This window comes from Sparus aurata, chromosome 17, assembly GCF_900880675.1.
Source record: "Sparus aurata chromosome 17, fSpaAur1.1, whole genome shotgun sequence".
Classification (NCBI taxonomy): domain Eukaryota; kingdom Metazoa; phylum Chordata; class Actinopteri; order Spariformes; family Sparidae; genus Sparus; species Sparus aurata.
The window spans coordinates 32,038,818-32,063,272 of NC_044203.1; the positions used below are offsets into that span (position 1 = coordinate 32,038,818).

The window sequence follows — 24,455 nt, forward strand, 5'->3', positions numbered from 1 at the left end:
TTTAAACAACTTTAAATGGTGTGGCAAATACTAACTGCTTTTCATTACATCTCAATACCAATGTACAAAAAATAATTAATGCATTTATCAAAGTTGATCATTATGTATCACATGGTGCTTTTTGCCAAATTTCTTTAAATCTGAAAACTTCAGTTCCATCGACCTGAATTATTGTCTAATTTAGTTACATCTGTGGAAAGTCAGTCTGGGGCAATGAAAATATCAGATTTTCAAAATGCGCTTATCAAGGCCAATTGAATTCACACAAAAAATATAATTGCAAAATCTAAAGAAAATTTTTAATCAGTCAGATTAGTTTTTGACTTTGTTTAATGTGTGTTTTGTCTCTTTTTGGGGGAAATAAATAACACTCTAAGTAGGGATGTAGGGAGGTGCGAAGGAAGTTTAAGCAACACAAAAAGCGACAGAAAGAACAATTACACTCAATGAATAGTGAAAAGGCAACCAGATAAACTGATAAACAAAAGGTTTAAGGCCTACCATCTGTGCTGGACTATTCTCAAGATATCAACACGTGTACTATTAATAAAAGTAAAGTAAAAGTAATGTTTAATCTTTTGTAATTGGGTTATTGTTAATACCAGTATATTGCAGTACCAGTAATTCAGTCTCATGCAACCACAGGAGACTTTTAGTACTACCCATAATTTTAGTAATTTTTGATGTTGTTTAAAGTTAGGGAGGTCCCTGTTTTTCTGGCCCATCTGTCTCCCTCCTCACCTGGGTTCTGTTGAAGGCCACACGGGCGAAGACGGCCTGTGAGATGCCGGCCCTCTTCAGCTCGTCCCTCACCCACTGGTAAATCTCGACGGACACCTCTGTGTTTGATGCCACCTGTGGCTCCATCGGCTTGTTGTGGGAGTTGCGGCTGACAGGTGGGTGGTTGAGGTACTGCTGCGACAGGGACTGCTGTGCCAGCAGCCGGTTCACTGCATACTGCTGGTTGAGGATCTGTGCCATCACAAGCTGCTGATTCACCAGCTGGGGGCTGATGGGGGTGGACACCAGGCCCGGGTGGTGCAGACCGGGAAGCTGGGGCTGTCGACCGCCAGTCTGGCCACCGTGTGGTGGCGGAGCGTGAGACAGCGGCGGCACCGGTGAGGAAGGAGTCTGCTCTGCTGTGCTGCCGGGGATGGGCTGCTGCTGCTGGGAGAAGCCCAGGTGGTTGTGGTTGTGGTTAGAGCCAGGTGGAGACAGGTCGGAAAGGCCATCCATCTCTGGCAGAGGAGGGAGTAAGGCGAGCAAAGAAAAGGCAGAAAGGAGTGGAGTTCAGAGAGGAAAGAGACAGAGACAGGAAGAAAAGACAAGGTCAGTTATTGGCTTAAAATCTGTCTTAAACACCAAAAAGAAAACACAAGAAGAGAATGTGGACAGAAAGTAAGCTGAAGAATCTGAATAAAGTAAAACAGAGCCAATAAGAAGAAATGGAATAAATCTGCTCTGCATCAGATTAAACCCGATCCCTGCTAAGATTCCAGTTTACTTTCATGATGGGAATGGAGGACATTTTGGCTGCCAGCATATATTCATATTTAAAAACACAAACAAAAAGATGTGTGTGTTCCCCCTGAAGCAGTACCCTGCACAGGCCTCTTCCTCCCTGATTGGATATGAAACAGCTGATCAGCCAACGACTGGTTAAAAAAAGAAAAAGATGGAAACGCAGATAAAAGAGCTCCATTGTGTTTGACCTGTGTCTCCCACAACCCATGCCTTCGAAATTAAGTTCAGAATGTCTGTGGCCTCATCATGTGAAAAAAGAAAATCTGGGAGAGACAGTGGAGTGTGTGTATGTGTAGGTACAGAATTAATGTGTGTGTGTGTTTGTGTGTGTGTCCACAAAGCAAGAAGCGATGCTGATAAATGTGATTCTCTTTACATCCTTAATTCTAAAATAAGGAACACAAGCTAGCCATTATGACATTTTTACGGAAGGATGGTCTAAATATAAATGTACGGAGCAGAGAGCGGAGACAGAAGGAGTACATCGGAGGATACTCTGCGTAACCTGAGTTAAGGCCTCGTTCGAGCGTATTTAGACTCGAACTGTGAGACAAAAAAAAATATCTATGTGCCGTCATTTAATGGTATTTTGGAGATTTTTGCGGCATCTCTTGCTTTGGGAATCTTTAAGTCCATAATGGCTGCTGGGGAATATTTTAAGACAGGTTTAAATTATGTGCTTAGAGGATGAAAACAATGATTTAACATTCAAAGTACTACCCACAGCGAAGTGAATGAGCATTTGGAGCAGCTGAATGTTTTCAGGTTTCCGCCTCTCTTTAAGGAATCTGCATATGCTGAGGCTTTTTGTGTGCCGAGTGAGTGAGTGAGTGAGTGAGGGGGCAGCGTTTAAGAATTCATACGGATGGCAACATTAACACCTTAGAAGTGCGCTGCGGCCTCCACATCCCACAGAAAGGCGTCGCATGAGATTGTGAAAAGAGTAAATTGCTGTTATGGGGAAGAGGGGAGGGGAGGGAAGGGGGGGGGGGTCTTCAACAAGCTGAATTTTTCAGCAGATGAAAGATTAAGTGCATGGATGTTTTCCAAAAATACCCACAATAATCGTGTGTTTGAGCTGCCTGTTTCTTAACTGTCAGCAAGCACAAAACACCCGGCCAAGACGGGTCTATTGAGCGTTTGTCGAAAACAAATGATGTGGGGGGAAAAAACAAAACAAAAAAATCTTGGTAATAATCACATCTCTTCCCATAATCCCTGGCATTCCCTGGCTCTGATGGTATGGCATGTCTATTCACTCATATGTGAATATGTGTGTGTGTGTGTGTGTGTGTGTGTGTGTGCATATGCTCACTCGCACAGACTGCTGGGGGGCATGCTCACAACACACAAACACACAGGCACACGGAGGCATTTCCATGCAAATTGAAAAGAGAAGGGGTGACAGAAGAGCATGGCAGGCCCTGGGAGAAAAAGGCTGCCACAGAAGCGGGAGTCCTCGTGTGGAATCCTGCCACAAAAGAGCCCCGGATTAAACACACAATGGGAATGGGATGTGGGCTGAGGGAGGGAGGGTGTGTGTGTGTGTGTGTGTGTGTGTGTGACTGTGAGTTAGAGAGAGAGAGAGACAGAGATACATACAAAGTGACCCAACTCTCTCTCCCGTGTTGGCTTCCCTGGTGCCACGTCAAAAGAAGAGACGCGACACTCGCTGGAGGCCGGTAACACCACTTCAGCTGGCAGAGCAGCAGAGCAGCTTGCCAGTACCTGTGACCAGGTACTTATTCCCCTTGACTTCAGGCTCAAACTGAGTGCTGAATGCAGTGTGGTGAAGTAAATGCAGAGTCACATTTGACACCGCTGCCAAAGCACAAAGGGATGACCATGCCACTCTCTCTCCCTGCCTTCAAACTTGGCATTTCACCATTTGTGGCCACGTACAGCAGACGGCCGCCTGTCATGAATACTAAGGTTGGGAGAGTTGCCGCAGGCGTTCAGTGGGCACCTGAAAGCTTGTGTGCCAAGGTTTTGTGTCTGCGGTTTGGCTAACATGACAAATGGGCACACAAGTTTGTGTGAATATGTGTAAGAACATTTTGAGATAGTATCGCTGCTTTGGTGTACATCTGTGGTTTTGTCCTTATCTGGACTAGATGTACCCTGAGAGTGACACCAGAAAAAAAGTTTTTCCCTATAACGTCAAAAGGAAGATAGTATTCTAATGTTTTCTAGCTGAAAAAAGAATATTCGTTAAAGGAGTGCCGATGTTGTTGCCACTTGAGTCATTTTAGAAGTGTGGTTAGAGGTTCAGATAAGAAAGGTGACAGAAGGACTGGCTTCAAATTCCAAAGTATGAGCTCTTAAACTAAATTAGTCATTTTTTTCTTTTAATTTGATATAACTGCTGTTTGGTTTTCAGATTAAGATTAAGATCTTAATTGAGATTACGTTTAGGCAACACAGTCATTTGACATTAAGCAGTATGGTGGGGTATTAAGGAAGGAATGTAGCTTCTCACAAGTTAGACAAATCGAATCATTGTGTGTGTGTTTGTGTGCTTTCGTCCCAAATGTATCAAAATCTGTTCACTTAGTCACATCATGGCAATCGAAAAGATGGACAACACAAAGTTACTCACTACATTTTAGGATTTCATTTTTTCTTTTTGTTAAAGCAATAATATCATAGAATTTGATTTGAATCTATTATATGTAATATTTATGCATTAAAATGTCCAAACCAGAAAAATCTGTATTTTCTTCAAGGGAATGTTGCGTTTTATTTGGTCGCCATAGCTTCCTGTAGAGAGTCGGAAAATGAGGGAAGTCGTTGGCAAATGAGCCTAAACGTTACTAATGAAGACAACAACTCCCATGATCCCACACTACTTGCGTATTTTGTTACATTTTGTTATCGTGATATGAGACTGTACATGATGTTTGATTTTGGATATCGTTATATCGTGATATGGGATAACCGTTGTCTTATCCTGGTTTTAAAGGCTGCATTGTTCTAAGTGTTCTAATACTTGCCTTTACACACTTGGTCATTATATCTACATTACTTATGATTATTTATCAAAAATATAATTTTGTTCATATTTAGTGAAATTACCAGTGTAATCCCTACAATATTGTTGAAATATCGATACTGAGGTGTTGAAATATTGTAATATTTGACCATGCGGCTCTGTCTTAGGATTTAAGAAGTGCTTTTGAGGAGATTTTCAAAATATCTAGATATATTGCACCGTGCCCAACTACAGAAAAAGAAACAAGTGCAAATCCAAAGACACAGCACAGGCGACACTGCGTGGGAAGAGAGGTCCAAAAACACACCTGCGATTACCGCTTACAGCCAGAGGTGGTGCCACAAAGAACGAGACAAAGACCTTCAACGACGTTACTTCAGGTCTGTGGTTAAGGTAAGGATAAAGTTCATAAAGTTGCAGTGACGACTGGTTTAAGCGTGCCGTAGTCATTGTACAGCTTAGAGTAGGTTTACGAGGATTTATTTTTTGTCAATGCAGATTTCAAACAAAGGGGTGTGTTTGTGTGTGTGCCCATGTTGCGACATACCTAGTGCATTGGCACGCGGGCTCTCACGGAGGACACACGTCCCCAGGTAGCCCTCCAGCTGGGAGGGTTGGCGCATGCCTACACAGTTGGATGGCAGGGCAGGGCACGCACACACACACACACAAACGCAGTCACACACAGCATACAGTGTAGAGTTGTGAGGAAAAAAAAAAACACAAGGTTAAGACTTTCTACAATTCTTCTCTCCCACTTCAGCTCAGCAGAAATATGACATTTAAAGCACCAGCAACGCTGAGGCCATACTGGCAGCTGCAGCAGCCCCATCTTTGTGGAAAATACAACCAGATAGAAAACAATTATGACAGAAAATGTGTAGGAGTATGCAAGAGAATACACAAGTACAGCAGGTCTGAAGTAAATAATGTTCCCAGCGTATGTTGCCACTTCAACAGAAGCAAAAAAAACATCAGATAAGATATGATCACAACACGCTATTTGCATGGAGGCTGTGAAAACATTTTGATATAATATCTCCTATAATATGTCATCACTGCAAGCAGTAGCACACTGGCAAAGAAAAAAGATCGTTCAACAGATTGTTAAAGCTAATATCTCAGCATTACACTGCATTATGAGCCTTGCAACCGAGTGGTTGTTCTGCTTAATCAAAAGACATAAAAATATACCGGAATTCTATCTCTAGCTTGGGTGCTACTAGTATCATATAACCTCATTTCCTGGTGGGTCAAAGGGGATTTTTTTGAGATAATATAAAGCATGCGTTGTTAGAGGGTTGATAAGAAAATCTAATTGAATTTCAGACAAGGCGCTGGCTGGTTGAAGCCATTGCTGCCTTTTGTTCAGGGAAAACTAAAGTGTGGTAGTTTCTCACAAACAAAAAATAAAACAGTCAGAGGCCTCAGTTTTACTTTTGCATTAGTGCTGGTTAAAGCAATAAAGGATAAATCAACGATAAGACTGTGTTCAACTGCAAAACAGCGTGGAGTTATCTTGAATTATTAGATAACAAGATAAAAATGTATTTCTGCTTCATGCAACGGCAAGAAGACAAAGAGACGGTTGGTTAGGAACATATTGTAATGGCGACTGGTGTGTACGTGTGTGAATGTGTGTGTAAAGAGACAAAAGTGTGAGCGCCATACTTTGCGCCCCTCCGTTTTGCTTACCCATCATATCTTTTGTCTTCTTGAAATGTTTATACCAGCGCCCAAATTCCTGACACTTCGCCGCCGACACATTTGCATAGTAAGTGCTGTTCACAATGGAGGAAATCATACTCTGAAAGAGAGAGATTGATTGAGAGGGAGAGAGAACAAGAGAGAGACTTTAGATTCTCATTGTGGAAAATACAGACATAATATTAAAGCTTGTGAAACATGCAGTAACACTGTAGCTTGTCAAAACAAATGAAAGATAGGGACAGGGTAAAACCCAGCACTAAAAAAAAAGCCAACTGAAAAGTATCAGACATGCAGAAATTTTGGATCTCCCCTTCTAAAGGTAAAACAAATTAAATCAAACAAGGTTTTATCTGTTCTTTTTTATCAAATGCCGTTGAGTTTGTCTGAACATTTTTTTTTTTATTTCAGAGTGGGTAAATTATAAGGTCATCTGACTTCTGAGTCTGATGACATTAAGAGCAGGTGGCAGGAAAGATATATACCTTCAAAATGAAAGAAGATAGCGGCTTACTGATTATCAGCATCTGGGGAGTTCGGTGATGTAAACAGATAAACCTCTTTTATTATTCATCTCTTCATTTATACAATCTGTTAAAGACAACAACTTCAAGCGGATCTGAGGGCCGCACTGTGCATGTCGTTCTCCGACGCATGTGTGCTCCCATCTCCCCCTTTACAGTCGACACATTGCCTTCTCTGCATTTACTTCAACCGCCCTCCTTCGCCTCAGAAAAAACAAAGAGGCGATATTTTTTTTCCCTTCTAGTTTCATTAAAATGAATGTTTTAACACCTTGCCGGCCTCCGGGCGAATAGCGAGGTTGGTGCAGGAGAAATTGTTTTTGATTGTTATAAATATTCAAAAGAACCAAACCATCTGTTTTCAAATTACAGGTATGCCATCTTTATCATTTCTTTATAATATATTCGCTCGGAGGATGGCGGGGGAACCTTCTGGCAGAGCAGCATGGCAGCGTGAGCACAATGAACTCGTACAGGATGATTCTGGTTCTCTGGCTCCAGCTTTTCCGCACAAAAGGAGAGTAAAGGATGGCAGCTGTGCCGTCAGAGAGGTCGATTTAACTCTGAACTCCTGACCTCTCGATTAAAGCTGTACGCGATGGCCCCACTGGACACGAACAACCAGAACACCACACCAAAAAACAAATGCAGGAAGTAGGACACAAGTTTCCTTTACCAAACATTAGCAGGGGGGGGGGATCAGCTTCAGGATGAACTAAAGCATTCAATTATTTTGGCGTAACGTGACAACATTTCTATTGGACATATGATGCCAAAACACAAAGAGAGTTCTCAAAGACATTGACTGAACTCTAGCTGCCAAGTCTTGGTGCAACAGTATTAAAACGCAACACAGAGAAACAAAAGCATAAGACACCAACTGGCCATCCTGGACAGGCATGAAAATTCCCTGTCACAATTATCCTTGCCAAAATAATTGATTCACAAAATTATCCCGATAATATGCTTAAAGGAGACCTATTATGCTTTTTCAGTTTTTTTCCTTTCCTACAGGGTTTTGTATGTGCATGTAAAAGATTCTGAAAGTTAAAAAGGTCAAAGCTTGAACCGTCAGCAGCTCTTCTCTCCCACAGACAATACTGCTCCTGAAGTGCCTCGTCAGTAGTCTCACCTTTAAACTCTGTGACTTGGTGACATCACACTATGTCACCATGTCACACATGCATAATTAATGCCTCGTGGCTAGTTTGGCACAAACAAATTGATTTAGCACAGCTGCTCTGTCATTGTAAGCGGTGCTGGCTCAGGTGTGTGTAAACTGACCGTATTAAAGAGACAGGAGCTGTGAGTGTTTCAGACTACAGGGGGAATACAGTATGAGAAAAAAATTTTTAACCATTAAAGCTCGTAAACCTAGTGGTAACCCCCCAAAATGAACCTGATAAAATGAGCATGATATGTCTCCTTTAAAACTCTGAAAATGGCAACGCCTTTTCAAGTCACTCGGGAGGATATTCATGATTATCCTGATTCATGGTGATCCAGATAACGGAAATGTACCTCGACCAACTTCTCCTTCTTTCTGTTCTTGATGAGATCCCAATAATGGACTCACCATACCTGCTCACACCAGGTAGAGTCAATTGTTGCACTTGGTTACACCCATTTAGCTGCTAACTTCTTCAAAGTCAAATACAAGCAAGTGAGGGAGAGTCACGTTGCACAGTGCAGATGGGTGTAAATTTGTGCCAACCACACTGTGGTGCATCATGCTGTCATGATGCAAAACAGGAGGGTGAAGAGGTCTGCATTTGGACTTGCACAATATAACAAAGCAGGCTTTTATAAATGCACTGAAAAGGCATCATTCAATGAAAACCCTGATAGAGTTCAGGTCAGGGTTAGGAAGTTGGAGTTGCCCTTTAAATAGGTCAAACGTTGATGCACGAAGCAGCTACTTCTTTTACATTTATGCAATACTGGCATGGTCCTGTTTTTCCCTTATGATGTGCAAAAGCCAGTGTAAATCAGACTGAATCGTGTTGTAACATTGTAATGACAACTACTGGAGCAGCAAACCACACATTCCAGATTAACCTGGTTCTGGTAGCCAACTCCCAAGCCACAGATCTATCTGGAAACCATAAATTTAGAGTAAGAAGAATTCTCCTTCAAGTCTGTGGGATAATGAACTCCTCTCCTCCAGCCTGACATGTTTTATTTACAGTATATCTGGGCTAAGGCGGCTCCAGGCAACAAACAAGAGGCCTGCAGAAGATGGTGTGCTCTCTCTCTCCCTCTCCTCCCATCTTTCTCTCTATCTCTCTCGCTCCCTCTTTCTCCGCCATCTTTGACACAGATGTTCTAATAAACGCTCCTCATTAATCAGCCCTCTCCCTCAATACATCACTCTACCTCTCACAGGGGGCCCTGCGTGTATGTGTGAAGGAAACAATACACACACACCTATTCTCCGCCTCGCTCTCCCTGCTGCTCTGTCACACACACACGCATACACACTAAGTGAAATCAAGCAGATAACCAGAGCCTCTGCTGCCACCGCGGTGCCAGCGGGAGGGCTGTGCTAGGGCTTGTCAACAGGTAGTATGGCTGTGTACGTGTGCGTGCCAGTGTGTATCAGTGTGTGCGTGTGTACATGAGCATGTGTGTGGACCCTTTAAGTGATAGCCATCTGCAGCACAGAGAGCTTATCAGCAAGACCAGGAAGTGGCACTGGGCTACTATCGGTCCCCAACATCTACTCCACTCCCCATCATGGGAGACAGGAAGAGAGAGAGAAGGAGTGTGTGTGTGTGTTTGTGTGTGTGTGTGTGAGAATAGCGGTGCAGCAGGCAGGTACTGTAGGCACCCAGCTGCCAATGTTAGAGTGTGGTGCACACACTGGCAAATGCAAACACACACACACACCCGCAAAGTACAACCCCTGCAGACAAACACACACGGTGCAGTTACACAAATGCACACATGCAGATTAACACACAAACACCATTAAATACACGCACGCACACACATTCCAACTTAGCCTGATGTCTTGAATCAGCTGGGGAAAAAGCGCTTCCCATTTGCAACACTGTGCCTTGTCTCTCGCCAACATCTAACACAGCTCAATTATGGCACATACCCACCTCAACTGGGGTGACCCTCCCCCCCACGCACACGCCTTCAATCCAACACACACATGCATATATCCACACACTTATATACACATACACTGGCAACCGGGTTGCGCCTATGGCAGCCGAGGTGGTGACGACCTGCAAAGATGGCATTTTGATGACTATTTGCTGCTACGCAACGCAGCAGCTGGTGCATCAGGGGCCGCCCAGTGAGAGCGAGCAGGGGGTGGGCAAGAAGAGGTGGTGGCAATGGGAAAGAGTGGGGCGAGGGGGGGTGTCTCGTTTGTTGCCATAGTTTCTGTGAACATGGGCAAGGGGGTTGCTAAGCTTGGTAGCAACCTCAGAAAAAAATAATAATAAGCCTGATTATCTGATTGAGGCAGAACCAGGAGAAGTTTTATTCTGGTGAGGCTTCTCTGAGCTCGTAACTGCGAATCTTTAAACTTGCTTCACATGTGTGCTGGTCGGAATCAGCTCCTCTAGCCGACTGACAATGAGCATGAGTGAATACATTTTCTCTCTCTGAGTTTCCTCATGCCATTTGTAGGCCAAACACACAAAGCATGACTCCTCGCTACAAAAGAATGAAACTAAATGTTTGACAAGGCCCTGGACAAAAGCAGCATTTCACAAAATAACCCCCCACCGCCCTCCCCTCACTGCTCGGCTGCCCCTCCTCCTCCTCTCTCTTCAGAGCTCTGTTCAGAGGTGAGCTAATGCTCTTTCACTCACTTGCTGTGATTCTCTCATCTGTTAACCTCTCTTTTCGGCCTGGGATTACGCAGCAGAACATCAAGGAAACACTAATCCTAAAAAAAAAAAGGTGCCAATCTTCTCTTCCTTCTTGCAACGCCCATTTCCCCTCCCACTCATTTCACTTTTTTTTGGTCAGCTCAGAAACCGCAGAGGGTTGGCCGAATGCCTTCTGGCTTCTCACCTTCTCATCAGACTACAAGCGGGTGGTGACATCACGAATCACAGGGCAGCGAGTCCATGTATTGAGGTGACGTGGGGACAGCCCTCAAATGTGACAACCAGTCCACCACACCAGTTGGGTTTAGGAGGAACAAACCATCGCTCTCTGGGTGCAGCAGGCCACATTAAACCCCACAGAGTAACAGATGTCAAACACCATCCTGGCAGCCATGTTTGAACAAGGCAGATACAGATACATGTTGATCATAATTTATGGCTCAACAGCAACAAAATATAGATTTTTTTTGTGATATCTGTGTTTTATGCTATATGGTGAAAAATGTGCCTGTACTAAAAACTGGTTTGACTCCAGCAATTAAGAATTGTTTGATTCTGATTTGAACTATAAGCCAGCAGGCAGGGCTGCAACAATTATTTTTATAATTTATCAATCTGTTAGTTGGTTTCCCAAATAAATTATTCACCATAAAATGTTAAAAAAAGTGTACATGCTCACACTTGTCCAGAGCCCAACCAGCAGTCTAAAACCCAAAGACTGCTCATTTACCATCCTAAATTGGGCTGCAAGCAATGATTATTTTCATTGTTTATTATTTTCTTGATTAATCGAATAGTTTGGTCTATTTACTATCAGAAAATGGTGAAAATTGTTGGTGTTTCCCAAAGTTAAAGGTGATATCCTCAAATATCTAAATTTTTCCAAAAAAACAAAGATATTCAGGTTGTTGACAAAAATTCATTCATTCTGATGTTTTGTCCATTAAGAATTACTAAAACCAATCAATTATCAAAATAGTTGGTGATTCATTTAATAGTTGCTGTTGGCAGCAAATGTTTTGACATTCTAGTTGAAAAGTGACTGAAAAGATTAGTCAGTTATCAAAAGAGTTGGCACTGAATTTTCTTTCAAACAACTAACTTAATTAACCGATAGTTACAGCTTTAGTAGCAGGGACGCACAACGACGACAACAGAAGTGAAGACTTAAACTACACTGCATTGAAAAGAAAGACGCTACCACGAAGCTACCAGTAAATGTTAAGACCGTTTAATGCCATTTAGATCTGAATTTAGGACAAAATCGGCTGTTAAAATACACACAAGGAACAAATAAACGGATTCAGCTCAAGATGTTTTCAGGACCTTCTTTCATCCTCACTGGAAAGCTAAAACAATTTCGGTTTAATTTCAGACTAGTGTGTATGTGAAAACGGCAAATGTGTGTCTGAGGAGGAGTGTGTGTGGCTGTGTGTGAGATCCTCCGAGCTCGCGTGTGCTCTCTTCTGAGCCGTCTTCACATATGGACCGTAAACAGGGTGATTACCAGACCGGGCTGGGCTCCGCCTGAACGCCACCCAGGGACTCTTTACATCATCAGCGCACTGCTCATGCCCGGCTAAACACACAAACACACACACTGAGAGCAGCCGCTCACACACACACACACATAGACACACACACGCAGCACAAATGAGGGTCTCCAGGTGACCATACGGTGGCCTAGGAGGAGAGCTGGCTTCACACTGAAGGCACCTACGCACAAGCTTCGACTGAAATACACACACACACGCAAAACACAAATAACCCTTTCACATACACGTCCTCTACGTTGATATACATTTCACAAACATACTCAAGAGAATACACACAAAAGCGCACACGCCCGCACACACACACACACACCCACACACACAGCACTCACTGTTACACACACACATTATTGGCCCCTGTGAGAGATATACTGCCGCTTCATTCCATTCACTCCAGAGCTGCCTGCATGATATACTGACTACACTGCCTGTTAATACAATATCTGCACTGGTGCTTTCTATCCAACCTCCAAGCCAAAAAAAAAAAAAAAACTGAATAGAACACCTTACATGTGAACGTACAGATCTCTCCTCTGACGCTGTGAAACGCTGAGAATTAACTAAATGAGAAAAAGAACAAAAACAATCAGGATCGTTCTGGGTTCGGGCCAATGTTTATCCAACAATAACCATACGTTCAACAACACCTCTGCTTTTTGGCCGCCACTACAAGTTTGTGTGTGTACGTGTGTGCACGCACGTGTGTGTGTGTGTGCCGGGGGCGGCAAAAGAAACAAAAAAAAAACCAACATGCGAACAAATGACAATAGCCATTGATTTGGATTTTCTATGCCGATTCTCTTTCCCACTTGATCAAACTCAGGGCATTTGATAAGTAAAAGGATAAAAGACGGAGGTGATGGAGATAGGGGTGTTTGTGTTGTTGTGCAGTATGGTAGCAGGGGGGGTGGGGATTGGCGTTAATTGTTTTTTGTTTTTTAATAAGCAGACTGGGCTTCAGCACCTGTGATAAGGGACATTCTTTAGCCAGAGAGCTCTGATTCATGTCTTTGAGTAACTCCTTGAGGGCGTTTCTTACTGTAGAGTGGCTCCATTGCTCGGGCGGCAGGTCCTCCAGCTTAGGACAACTGTGGAGAGAGAGAGGAGACATATGGGGGGTGTGGGGGGTGGAGGGGGACAGGGAACATAAGATAGGGAAAGGAAGGACGGGGAGGAAGGGATGTAGAGAAGGAGAGGGGAGAGCATGAGAAACAATTCAGATGGAGAAGAGGCTGAGATAGAAAGGAAAGCCAGCAGCCCTGATGGTATCTTGAATGAAATGATAAAATACAGCAACACAATATGAAAATTATTAAATCTGATTGGAAGAGTTGGACATTTCCCTGACATATGGAGCAAAGGGGGTAATACCACCAATCTTCAAATCAAGGAAATAAATCTGACCCAAAAAACTACTGAGCCAACAAAGTGAAGGAATACCAGCCTCATCGTAAAACTGATGGAACATGATGAAGGAAAAAAGATCACTTATGTATAATAACTATAAAAACATCAAGTGTAGTTCGTTTTTTTATTATTATTGATTCATCTGTTGAATTGACCTGTCCAGTCTTTTACAGAAAATGGTGAAAAAAGATCATCTCAAGTTACCAAATGACCAAACAGTCAAAACCCAAAAGATATTCAATGTTTAATTACATCAGACAAACATACTGAAACGAGTGACTTCAATAATTATCATAGATATATTTCAAATCAACCACCTACTCAATGATCGTTACAGAACTACTCAAGTGTTCTGTTAAGTATTGGCAATTTGGGTAGAAACGATTTTAGAGGCTGACCAATAATTGATATTTGGGAGCCAAAAGATTCTGATATCAATATATCGGCAGATAATATATATTATCTATATCTACATATATTGAAACCTTTTTTGCAATGATCCTCCAACTGTGGTTTTCAAACGATAATGATGATAATTTACAGTTTAAGAATAAACTTTATTGTCCATAATGACATCAATGCACTGAAACTGTAAGCTTGACAATTATTAATTATCCCAGGCATCTTTTTCTACACAGTTTTTCTCTATCGGATGATATCGGATCACATGTATGATTTTTTCCAACCATCAGTCAAAACCCCAAATACATTTACCGTTTAATGATTCAAATCATATAAAAGTAGCAAAATCCACATATGCTGTCAACTGAAACCAGTGACTATTGGGCATTTTCACCTGAATGAAATGAATGAATGAAAACGATTAATAGATGTTGTTTAAACATTTCCTATCAATTGACTAATCCATGATTGTTTCAGCACTACTCAACTGCTCTGTAAAGAATGTCAACTTTTATAGAAAAATGATTTTACTGGTTCGTATCAGACAACATATAAGCCGTTATCTGTATCTGTCATAAGCCAATACCGGCCGACAAAATCTGCTGACCAGTGACTGACTATCGGTCAGGCTCTAAATTATTGAGCTCAAAACAGTGATTTAAAACAGGGTTGCAATATTAGTCTGAGCCTGCTTAAAATACATATTGATGAATTGGCCAAATCTCTGGAACAATCAGATAGACAGAGCGGTAGAGACAGAGCGAGGACACCAGAGAGAAAGAGGGCTGAATACACACGGGCTCCCGCTCTTTTTTCCTGCTGCAAGCGCCCCTCCAAGACAGACAGATTTCATTTGGCGCATCAAGCAGATGCATCTGGAGATTGCTCTGTCTCTCTCTCTCTCTCTCTGCCTGCCTCGCTCTCTCTCCCTCTTTCATATTCTCCCTCTCTCTCTCTCTCTTTCTCTCTCTCCTGATTGTTCTGATTAGTTAATTACTTTATACAACACATCTGCTGGATTGATGCATGAATTATACATCAGCTGCATGTGGCGACTATTATTTCGTGTTACTTCTACCTTCCTGGCTCGTTGTGCTCGGCGAAACAATTTAAGGTGTTACTGGCTAGATTTCTGCGGCAGTCAGGGCGGGGGGTGGATGAAGGGAGGGTGGGGTGGGGAGAGAAAAGGGGGGAAAACAAATACAAAACAATAACAATACTGACAACAATATGCAGCAAAATCAAAATAGATTTATATATCAAATAGATTGGCTCTGACATAAGCTGGTGCTAGATTCGTGTGCCGCAGGGATTCAGCTCTACCTGAGGAACATTTTGGGTTTTGAAAATGAGAAATATATTTACGAGGTGGGTGGGAGTGTGGAGTAACTGAACTGAGAACCCAGTTTGTTCTGGATTAACGTGTGCAGGACATATGTTCGATGTGTTTCGCCTTCGATGTGTATCGCTGAATTACTTTTCGTTAAACCTGCATTGACACTTGACAAGCAAGAGAGAGATGAGAGATTGAGCGAGGGGTGATGAGTGTACAAGATGTGTGTGTGTGTGTGTGTGTGTGTGTGTGTGTCCATAAATCTGCCAGTCTGTGTTGCAAACGTTGTGAGCAAGAAGATAACAGGAGAGTGGAAGAGAAAAAGATGCGTGCAACGGTCGAGGCTAACATCTGCTTGTAAGAAAACACGCAGCTAAACACACACACACACACACACACTCACTCACACACAAACAATGGATTTTCCAGAACACCTTAAACTGCTCCAGCAGCGAGAAAGCCTCTGGGGAGAAGGAAGTGAACAAGAGGAGGGAAGAAGGGAGAGACAGAAAGGGGTAGTGGAGAAAGACAGCTATCCATGCATTCAGGGCTAGCATGCCGGAAATAAACACAGCCTTCTGTATTCTGGCTGGTGGACGTGTTCACATCGGTGTGTTTGTGTATGTGTGTGTATGTGTGTGAGTGCTTCATTGGTGAAAGTGGGTGGTGTTGGTGGTGGTGGGGGAGATGAGGAGGGCGCAGAAGGAGAGGGGAGAGAGGAGGAAGAGGCAGAGCGAGGTAGAAAGAGAGTAGAAACAGCAGCTGGCACAAGCCTCCACACCAGCGCCACTCGGCTGTTCGTGTGTGTGAGTGTGTGTGCTTCTGCGTGTGTCTATGTGTTTGTGTGAGCACATATGAGCCCGTTTGCATCGATGTCTATAAATGCTTGTAAGCGCTCGCTGTGTGTATAAATACAACGAAGCCTCACACCTACAGAGTAGCATCTAGCATACAATATGGTGAGTGATGGCACAAGACAGCTAGCAGCACTCACTGAGGGAGGTTTCAGCTTGTTAGTATTCTTTATAATATGCGATGCAGATCCAGAAGAAATATATTTCATTTAAAATAGCTGGTGGAGCCACCAGCAGCCTTATTTATGGAACTATTTCAGGTGAACAACCTTGTATTCATCTGCTACAGACACATTTTTAGCTGTGAGCAGTCTACGGTTGCCCACCAGATTAGTTTTAGTTCACATTAGTTCAAAGAGCTGAGGTAGTGTTTGGTTCAAAACAGTTACTATCATTTAACCAGTTTTGATAGACAAAACCATATGCATTATCTGCACGTGACAGATGCTTTGAGAGATACGTCTACCTGATCTCTCATCACAGTGTAAGCTTAATGGCTAGCATAGACTCATGGACGGATGGTTGTGGTATCTGTGTTTCCATCACTTAACGGTTGAATTCATGAATAAACTGGTCTCTGTGGTTCTTCAGCACCATGAGACAAGGAAGTTTTTCGGTATTCAAATGGGTTTTTCCCATTTCCTGGGAAACGTCCGCTTGTTATGTGTGAGTAATAACGCTATTCTCGGTATCAAACACGCAGAGGGCATCGGCAGATTGACACCTGCCTCTAGGCATACAATACGTGCTGTGTGTATGAGTGTTGGAAGCAAAGACTAGCAGGTAAAACTGCCTCTATATGTGTCAAAGCAATCCAATACTGCTGTGTGTGTGTGTGTGTGTTTGTCTGTTTAGGTTATGACACTATACTTGTGTGGGTGGTAGACAGGAAAAAACAAAGTTGTACGATCTACACGCTGTAAAGGGAAACATAATGCGCCTGAGTGTGAGTGTCTGTTTCTTACCTGTGCAGCTGGATCTTAAGCGTGACCACGTGGTAGACGTCCTGCAACATGTCAGCCACCGTAGCGTCTGGTGCGTCTGTCACATATGACAGGGGGACGGGGTTCCACTTCCCCACCTGAATCATACCTGGATGATCCGACATACACATATGCGTACGCACGTAAAAACATGAGCAAACGTGGATGCACACACGGGGGAATAAGCACAACAATGGAGACAAAAGCAAACACACAAAGAAGAGAGAGTACATCTTAGCTCGCAGATTATGTTTATATTAAAACAGTATGATGAGTTAAGCCACATGTAGACACTCCTGCTGCGTTTTGGTGCCGTAAACATTTTTTATATACTTTATTTGTAACTGAAATCACAGTAATCGTGTGAGAGTTTCTCCTGAGAATGCCTTAAAAAAAAAGTGGCAGCCCACACAGCAGGATGTAAGCTTATGGGAGAGTTGGACTAGGGTGTGTGTGTGTGTGTGTGTGTGTGTGTGTGTCTAAGTGTGATGGACAGGCTATAATAAAAGAGCATGCTAAGAGGCACCTTGAAACAGCCACCCTCGGCCTGTGTGCACTCAAGTGCAATTAGCAGACCCTTTCCTCCACCTGCCCCTCCCACCCACTGAGTCACTGTGTATGTGTATAAATATATACAGTACAAGTGTGTGTGTCTAATATGTACGTGTAAACATTTGTGTGTGTAAGCGACTTTGTGCAAATGAGCATGCATCTGTGTGGGAATGTGTGTGTCTGACCCCTGAAAGACTTGAGCATCTCCTGTCTGGGATCAGTGTCAGGATGTGTTACTGTGGCTTCAGATCTGCTGGCGGTAGGCTATAATGGTCACAGAGTGCGTGTGTGTGTGTGTTTGTGTGTGTGTGTGTGTGTGTGTGTGAGGCATAAAGAGTGTGTGCAGAAGTATCAGCATGCTGTGCAGAAGACTTTAATGAGCATTAGATAGATAAAGAAAGAAAAAAGTGTCAGAACAGAGAGGAAAATGAAAAGATGATGATGAGACTGAACGAGTGACAGTAGTGGTTACCTTTGGCCTGGGCCGCTGAGCTGTGGGAGTAGCCCAGTGACAGCAGGGCCATCTCGATGAGCTGGTTGAAGAGCATGTCCTTGCGCACCAGGACGAACTCGGCATGCTCCTCCTTGCTGTCGAAATCCATGGGATTCTCGTAGTGCTCGACCACACAGAACACAGGCAGCATATTGCCTGAGGACACAGAGGCACAAGTAAGAACCGGCAGGGTTCACACTCCCTCACATGCAAACTCTACCCTTAAGTATTCTGTGTGTTTGTGGGGAGGATGAGATTAATATTTAGAGCTGATGATTAAGTTTCACTGTCAAGGGATTATGAGCGAGTGAATAGATTGCTGCTGAGTGGAAGTTCTGGGCAGAAATTAACTAAAGGGTTGAGTCTGGACCACAAAGGCATTTTTCAACTTTCATAGGGCAATTTTTATCTAAACTTTCACCTCTTTGTCTCGATGCCAAACTCTCACATCACAACACTCTTTTTGCACACAATAACTTGCACAATTGTACAAACTGGACTCGTTAACTGAGATGTTCTCTTTTTTTGCTGTGTAATTTTCATGATCTTCGTCTTGATGTTGTAAAAGATGATTTTTCCCCACTGAAAGATGCTTTTTTTGACTGATACTGTTGGAGGATTTATTGCTGCGGTCTCAAGTTGAGCTTCTAAGTTTCAAGATGACGACACGCTGTGTGAGTTTTATAAGCAAATATAAATATTACAGTGTTATCACCTTTAGCGCAGTGTGAACAAAAACCAAGCAGCCACAAGATCCTTCAGTTTTGGCACAATAAACTTTGCATTCACCATCAAAGATCTGGGCTCACTTTAGCCGATCCTTCTGCCTGCCAACCCAAAATCATCTTCCCGTGATGCAATGCTTCAAATCCCGAGCCACCTCTGTGCCCTGAGGTTTACTAGTCTGTGTCAACAGTGGCTCTGCTTTTAGGTGGAATGAGCAATCCTTGTCCAAAGACTGCCGAATGTTCAAGAGACCAACTGTGTAAATATCAGCCAATATGCCATTTTTTACTAAAATAACATCCCTGCAATTCAAGAAAGTTTGAGGACAAGTGGACAAGCCGTTTGAAGTCTCAGTCTGAATGAGAACGACGGCAAAAAAATCGCAATTTTGTAAAAAGCGCTGATGAAGTCGGTATCTACAGCTTACTGTACACTCTTTATGGAGGTGCCCTGATGCCCTACTTTCTCAGTGTGTCTCCACTCAACTGTCACCTGAACAAATTTCTGCACATTTATTGTCCTTGCCGATTAAAATGATTCACATTCTAATATTTTCCGATCCCAGGCATTCCAGAAGATGCACACAGCTCTGGCAAAACAATCAATAAGCCGACAGATGCCAGGGAATGTGCTGAAAGAGCTGCTTTTCTCCTCCCCTGATTTTAATAGATAAAGATCTAACAATAAAGACTGCTGTGTAGGTTCATTTGGGGGATCAATACTGGCTTTGTTTCCAGGGAGCCCAGAGAGGGCTGCGGTAAATATTGTTTCGGGCTCGGACACAATGCCCACTGTGGGCCCTCTGCGAAGCCTCCGCCGCGGACTGCCCGCCTCCCTCGGCTGCTTCACCCTTTACCCAAGAAGAAACCAAACAGAAAACGACGAGACGGGAGGGGAGAGCGAGGCGGAGGCTTGGAGGAACAAACGCGGTAGGAGGCCAAAAGAAGCAGAGATGATGAAGGTGAAAAATTAGGCTCTCTCTGCTGGAGTGCGACACGTAGATGAAAGGAGCAAATAAGAGAAACGGCCCATCGGAGGACACTCACACAGCCACATTCCAAGAGTTCCTGAGTCCCTCTTGCCCAAAGAAAACCAAAGCAGCCAAACAAACAAACAGACGAGACTTAGCTGCCAAGTGCTATTACAACTCCAAACCTGCAGGTTTTCAAACTCATTTCCAACCCACTCAGAAAAAATAAAAACAAAACATAATCATAAAAAGGTTCATGTTTGGATAGCTCTGCCTGCCGTGTTTTTCACAAAACGACACCAGTTATATTAAAAAGCTATGTCATAATCTCAAAGTAAAGACTCCCCCTTAAACAGGAATGGCTCTTAAAGGACTGAAACTTTCCCTTAATAAACAAATGTCGGAGCAGGAGGGCTGCGGCTGGAGAGAGGAGCCGTGACACAGCGCTATGCAGCACGACACAGGAATAATTCTCACAGCGCTCTTCTATTAGCTATTGTCTGGGCAAATAAGTGGGAGTGTGTGCACTCCGTGTGTGTGTGTGTGCGTGTGTGTGCAGTGAGATGACTAAAGATGCATTGTAAAAAGGTTTAAGAGTTTTGGAGAGCGTGCAGGGGGCGGAGGTGGTGGGTGGAAGGTGGTGTGTACGAGTGTGTGTAGGAGGGGGGCTTTTTAAACTGCATTTAAATAGCTTTCCTCTATTTACATGGCTTATTCCTCTCGAACTCCAGCGCAAAGTGAGTTCAACTATGTTTGCTTCAAAATCAGTTTGTGCAGACTACCGCCACAACTAAAGAATAATTAATTCATCATTTTGTCAATTACTTGGTAAATAAATGAATCTTTCAGTCAATGAGATGTCCAAAATTATGGCTGAATCAATAATTTCATACATTTGCAGTTATAAACTGTTTGAAAATTTTGAAATTTTCCGTTTTGTGTCACATGAGACAAAGAAATGCAGCAATTTAAGGGCCATGTGTTTGATGTTTGTGCTTGAAAAACAACTTGAAGGTTGAGGATTAATTTTTTCAATCATTTCTGCTCTATCAGAAATAGTGAGAGGTGCCCGAGTAAATTTACGAGAATTCAGAGCAAAGTCTTGTTTTGTCCAAGAAACACTTACAATCATCGGAAATATCATGAGAAAGTCAGTAAATCTTCAAATTAGAGAAGCTGAACACGGCACATTTTTTTCCTTACTGACGTCAAAATAAATGGCTGTTGATCAACACACACACTCTTTTTCTCTCTCCCTCTTACCTCTCTTGTGGCAGGTCTTCAGCAGGTGGCCGGTGGGTTTGTACGGGACCCCGGCTAGTTTGGCCCCGGTGCTGCCCAGCCTGGCCCGGCCCAGGGGGCTGCCGTTCTGCTCCAGCCGGGGCAGCTTGGCCGGCGGGGCCTTGGCCTCTGCCATGCTGTTGACCAGCTCAGAGTTCTCCTTGCCCAAACACGTCTCGCTGAGATGTTCCATCATTCTCAGCACCTCTGCTCACTATCACCTGGGGAGACAGAACGATTCAGCTGTCAGCCGAGATATGTGTGTGGCATAAAAGCAGAACGAACGGCTGAAAGGTGATACGAGAGGAGCGATGAACACAAAATCTTTTGTGTTGATATCGCTGACATGCGAAGACGTGAAGGCACGTTTTTATAGCGCGAAAGAAATGCGCTTTAAGTAATTGAAACCTCTGAGAACAGACCCATTACGGCAATAACTGTCAATTCGCTTCTGTTATGTCGACTCGGGCCGGGGTGACGTTTTCGTGCCGCTGTAATGTTCCCATTTTTCAACGCATGTATTATGTATGGTTGTCCCGCTAGAGATTCCCAAGCGAGAGGGGGCAAACAAGCCCCGGTTTTAGTGCAAACACATTAATTTGCTGGGAGATTCCACTTGAATGAATACAGTGCAGTTCAAGGAACAAGGTTCTGCTGCGGCGCACGCAGAGAAGGGGAAACTAACGTAATTCGGTTTCTGAGTCACTTGGTGTGGCTTCACATTCATGACGCAGCTCGGGAGGGAAAGGGAGGCGAAAAAAAGGCCGCAACGTCATTTTTGCAGTGACAGACAGACAGACAGACAGACACACACACACACACACGGGCAGTTCTATGACTTTTACAGGTGGGAACTTTTATTTTTAGATTTTGCAAGTGCAGAGCGAGTTTACAAGTTTGTGCGGAGGGAAACTTCAAATCAGGCAGCTACTGACTCATGAAGTTAAGAAAGAGAAAAAAAAAAAAAGGGAGGAAAGATGGAGTCTACCACAGGTGCTTTAGTGCACAGGCACAACGCTGACTGGGTAAACTTCAGGATTCAATCACTCATAATCTAAAAAGGTGTTTAAAACTGAAAAGCGATCGTTGGGGTTTTCTCAGCATGCAGGTTATTGCACAGCGCCGATGAACATGAACTGGAATGCTGTTGTCAGAAGAGTGAAAAGGGCAAAATCACCCACCCCCACGCAATAGATCATGAACTCCACCATTCATTACATGCAATGAGGCAACTAATTCCCCACAAATAAGGGGCCAAAGGAATCCAGACCCGGGGATCCAGGTCAGGATTTTTAAATGACCTTAAAAAAAAAAACAGAAAAAAAAACAAAAAACAGGAGCAATAGTTCAAATGGACACATTAGCCTCTTAAAGCTTGGAGGACAAGTTGTGAGAGAGAGGGGGGGGGAAAGAAACAGAAATCTTCCAAACCAACCTGAAACGCAGCACTTCAGCACTGGAGAGCATAAAACACCGCCTGGAAAACGCGTCTTCTTCAAGTTTGGCCAGGGTAGGAAAAATAAAAAAATTTAAAATGTAAAAAAAAAAAACTCCAGAAAACAACTCTTCTCTCTTGTTGTTATCTACGTGTGCATGACAGCGAGCAGTTGGGAAGAAAGAAGGAGAAAAAAAAAAGAAACGTTTAACAAAAAAGACGCTTTCTCCTGCTCTTCAACGACTGACAGGCGGTGCGAGAGAACAACAACCCGGGTCTGTGGGAGAGACGACGAGGTCGAGATGGACCGTGATAGGCGAACATTGGTAAGCGGTTCTATGTGTGTGTCTGTGTGTGTGTGTGTGTGTGGTAGCCCCTCTAACGTTAGCTAATTCCGTCCAACTGGCGGAAAAAAACGGCAACCGAAACCGTTAGAGCGAGCGACATTTAGCTCAAAGTGAGCGGTTAGCCGCGTCCATCGGTTACAAGTGACGGCGACTTCGGCTTTAGTTCGCACCACAACATCCACACGGAGGCAAAGCGGGCAGGCGGACAGGCAGGCAGCCGTACAGTACAGTTAGCCGTCGCCAGCACACACACACACACACACACCGACACAGCACCTCGGACACAGTTGTAATGATAATAAACCGCCGCCGAGACCCAACGAACCCCCTCGTTGTGTGTATGTGTGTGTGTGTGCGTGCGCGTGAGAGGGGGGCTAACTAACGGTCACAAAAATAGCTTAACGTCGCTTTTAGCTACACTAGATAGAGAGATAGATAGATAGAGATAGATAGAGGTGACTACCGGCACACACACACACACCACACACACACAGCAATAATAATAATAACCGACAGTGTGTTCTCCGCTGCCGAGGCGATGTGGAGAGACGATATGCGGACAGCCGAAACAGGTTCGCCAAAATAAAACAAGGAGAGGGGGGTCAAAAAGTGCGGTTTACTTTCCGATGTCGAGGAGGAACACGGGCTGGCGGTGGACGCAGCAGCAGCGAGCAGCCACCGGCGATAGTAATAGTGGGAGGTGTCCTGTCGGTTGGTTGGGGATTGGCGTCCGGACGGAGCTCCTCTCTTTTTTCTTTCTATCTCCCTCTCTGTCTCTCCCCCTCTCTCTCTCACTCCGTCTCTCCCTCTCTGTCCCCATTAAATTATTAGTTGTATTGACTCATCACTCCCCCCCTCCTCCCTCTCTCTCCTCCCTCTCTCTCCTCCCTCTCTTTCCTCTCCTCTCTCTCTCTCCTCGCTGCTGCCGCTTGTGCTTGTGCCTCTTTCCCTTTTCTCCTCCTCATTTCAAATGGCGATGGTGCGAGGGGGTAAAAAAAAAAAGAAAAAAAGAATTAGGAGAAAGATAGAAGACAGGAGGGGGTTGTGTGTGTGGCTCGTGTGTGTGTGTGTGCGTGTGTGTGTTGAGGGGGTGAGTGAGAAATAATCCCCTTGAAATATAAAAAAATAAATAAAAAATGAGAGCGAGAGGATGATTTCTCCGCATCTCCAGGCCGGAAAAAAGTCCAGGAGGAGACAAATAAAGTGGAGAAAGTGGACACATGCACAGAAACACACACACATGGATACACACACACACACACACCAGAGGAGGACGGTGGTGCGATTTCCGGCTGTGCGCGCAGGAATTTTTAATCAGCTTGATTAGAGTGAGGCGGTCCTGCATTTATTACCGGGTACACACAGATGCTCACACGCACTCTCTCTCTCTCTCTCTCTCTCTCCCCCTCACACACACACACACACACCTTAATTTATTATGTCCTTTATCTTTTATTTTTTATTATTTACTCTCTGCCAGATGAATAGTTTACAATGCTTGAAAACAGCCAGAGGTAAGGT

The 24,455-nt window shown here is 43.7% G+C and overlaps 1 protein-coding gene and 1 long non-coding RNA gene across 8 annotated transcripts in view; one reads left to right on the forward strand and one right to left on the reverse strand.

The window, feature by feature from the left end:
- Positions 1 to 24,455, reverse strand: part of satb1b (SATB homeobox 1b) — a 63,784-nt gene that overhangs the window by 28,177 nt on the left and 11,152 nt on the right. Inside the window, exons 1-9 of one of the 7 annotated variants that reach the window (XM_030393731.1) lie at positions 22,588 to 22,723; positions 21,135 to 21,373; positions 18,155 to 18,331; positions 17,113 to 17,239; positions 15,039 to 15,092; positions 13,191 to 13,239; positions 6,212 to 6,323; positions 5,064 to 5,141; positions 742 to 1,238 (exon numbers count right to left, since the gene is read on the reverse strand). In XM_030393731.1, the coding sequence (XP_030249591.1) occupies positions 742 to 1,238; positions 5,064 to 5,141; positions 6,212 to 6,323; positions 13,191 to 13,239; positions 15,039 to 15,092; positions 17,113 to 17,239; positions 18,155 to 18,331; positions 21,135 to 21,348 (1,308 nt within the window). In that variant the 5' untranslated portion in view covers positions 21,349 to 21,373; positions 22,588 to 22,723. Of the gene's footprint in view, positions 1 to 741; positions 1,239 to 5,063; positions 5,142 to 6,211; positions 6,324 to 13,115; positions 13,240 to 15,038; positions 15,093 to 17,112; positions 17,240 to 18,154; positions 18,332 to 21,134; positions 21,374 to 22,587; positions 22,724 to 24,455 lie in introns of those variants that run through there. The other 6 variants (XM_030393728.1, XM_030393729.1, XM_030393733.1 and 3 more) reach the window with 6 other exon arrangements.
- The window catches only part of LOC115567312 (uncharacterized), a 29,656-nt gene continuing 27,718 nt past the window's right edge, over positions 22,518 to 24,455 (forward strand). The window contains exons 1-2 of the long non-coding RNA XR_003981175.1: positions 22,518 to 22,662; positions 22,838 to 22,913. This is a non-coding gene — a long non-coding RNA (uncharacterized LOC115567312). The remainder of the gene's footprint in view (positions 22,663 to 22,837; positions 22,914 to 24,455) is intronic.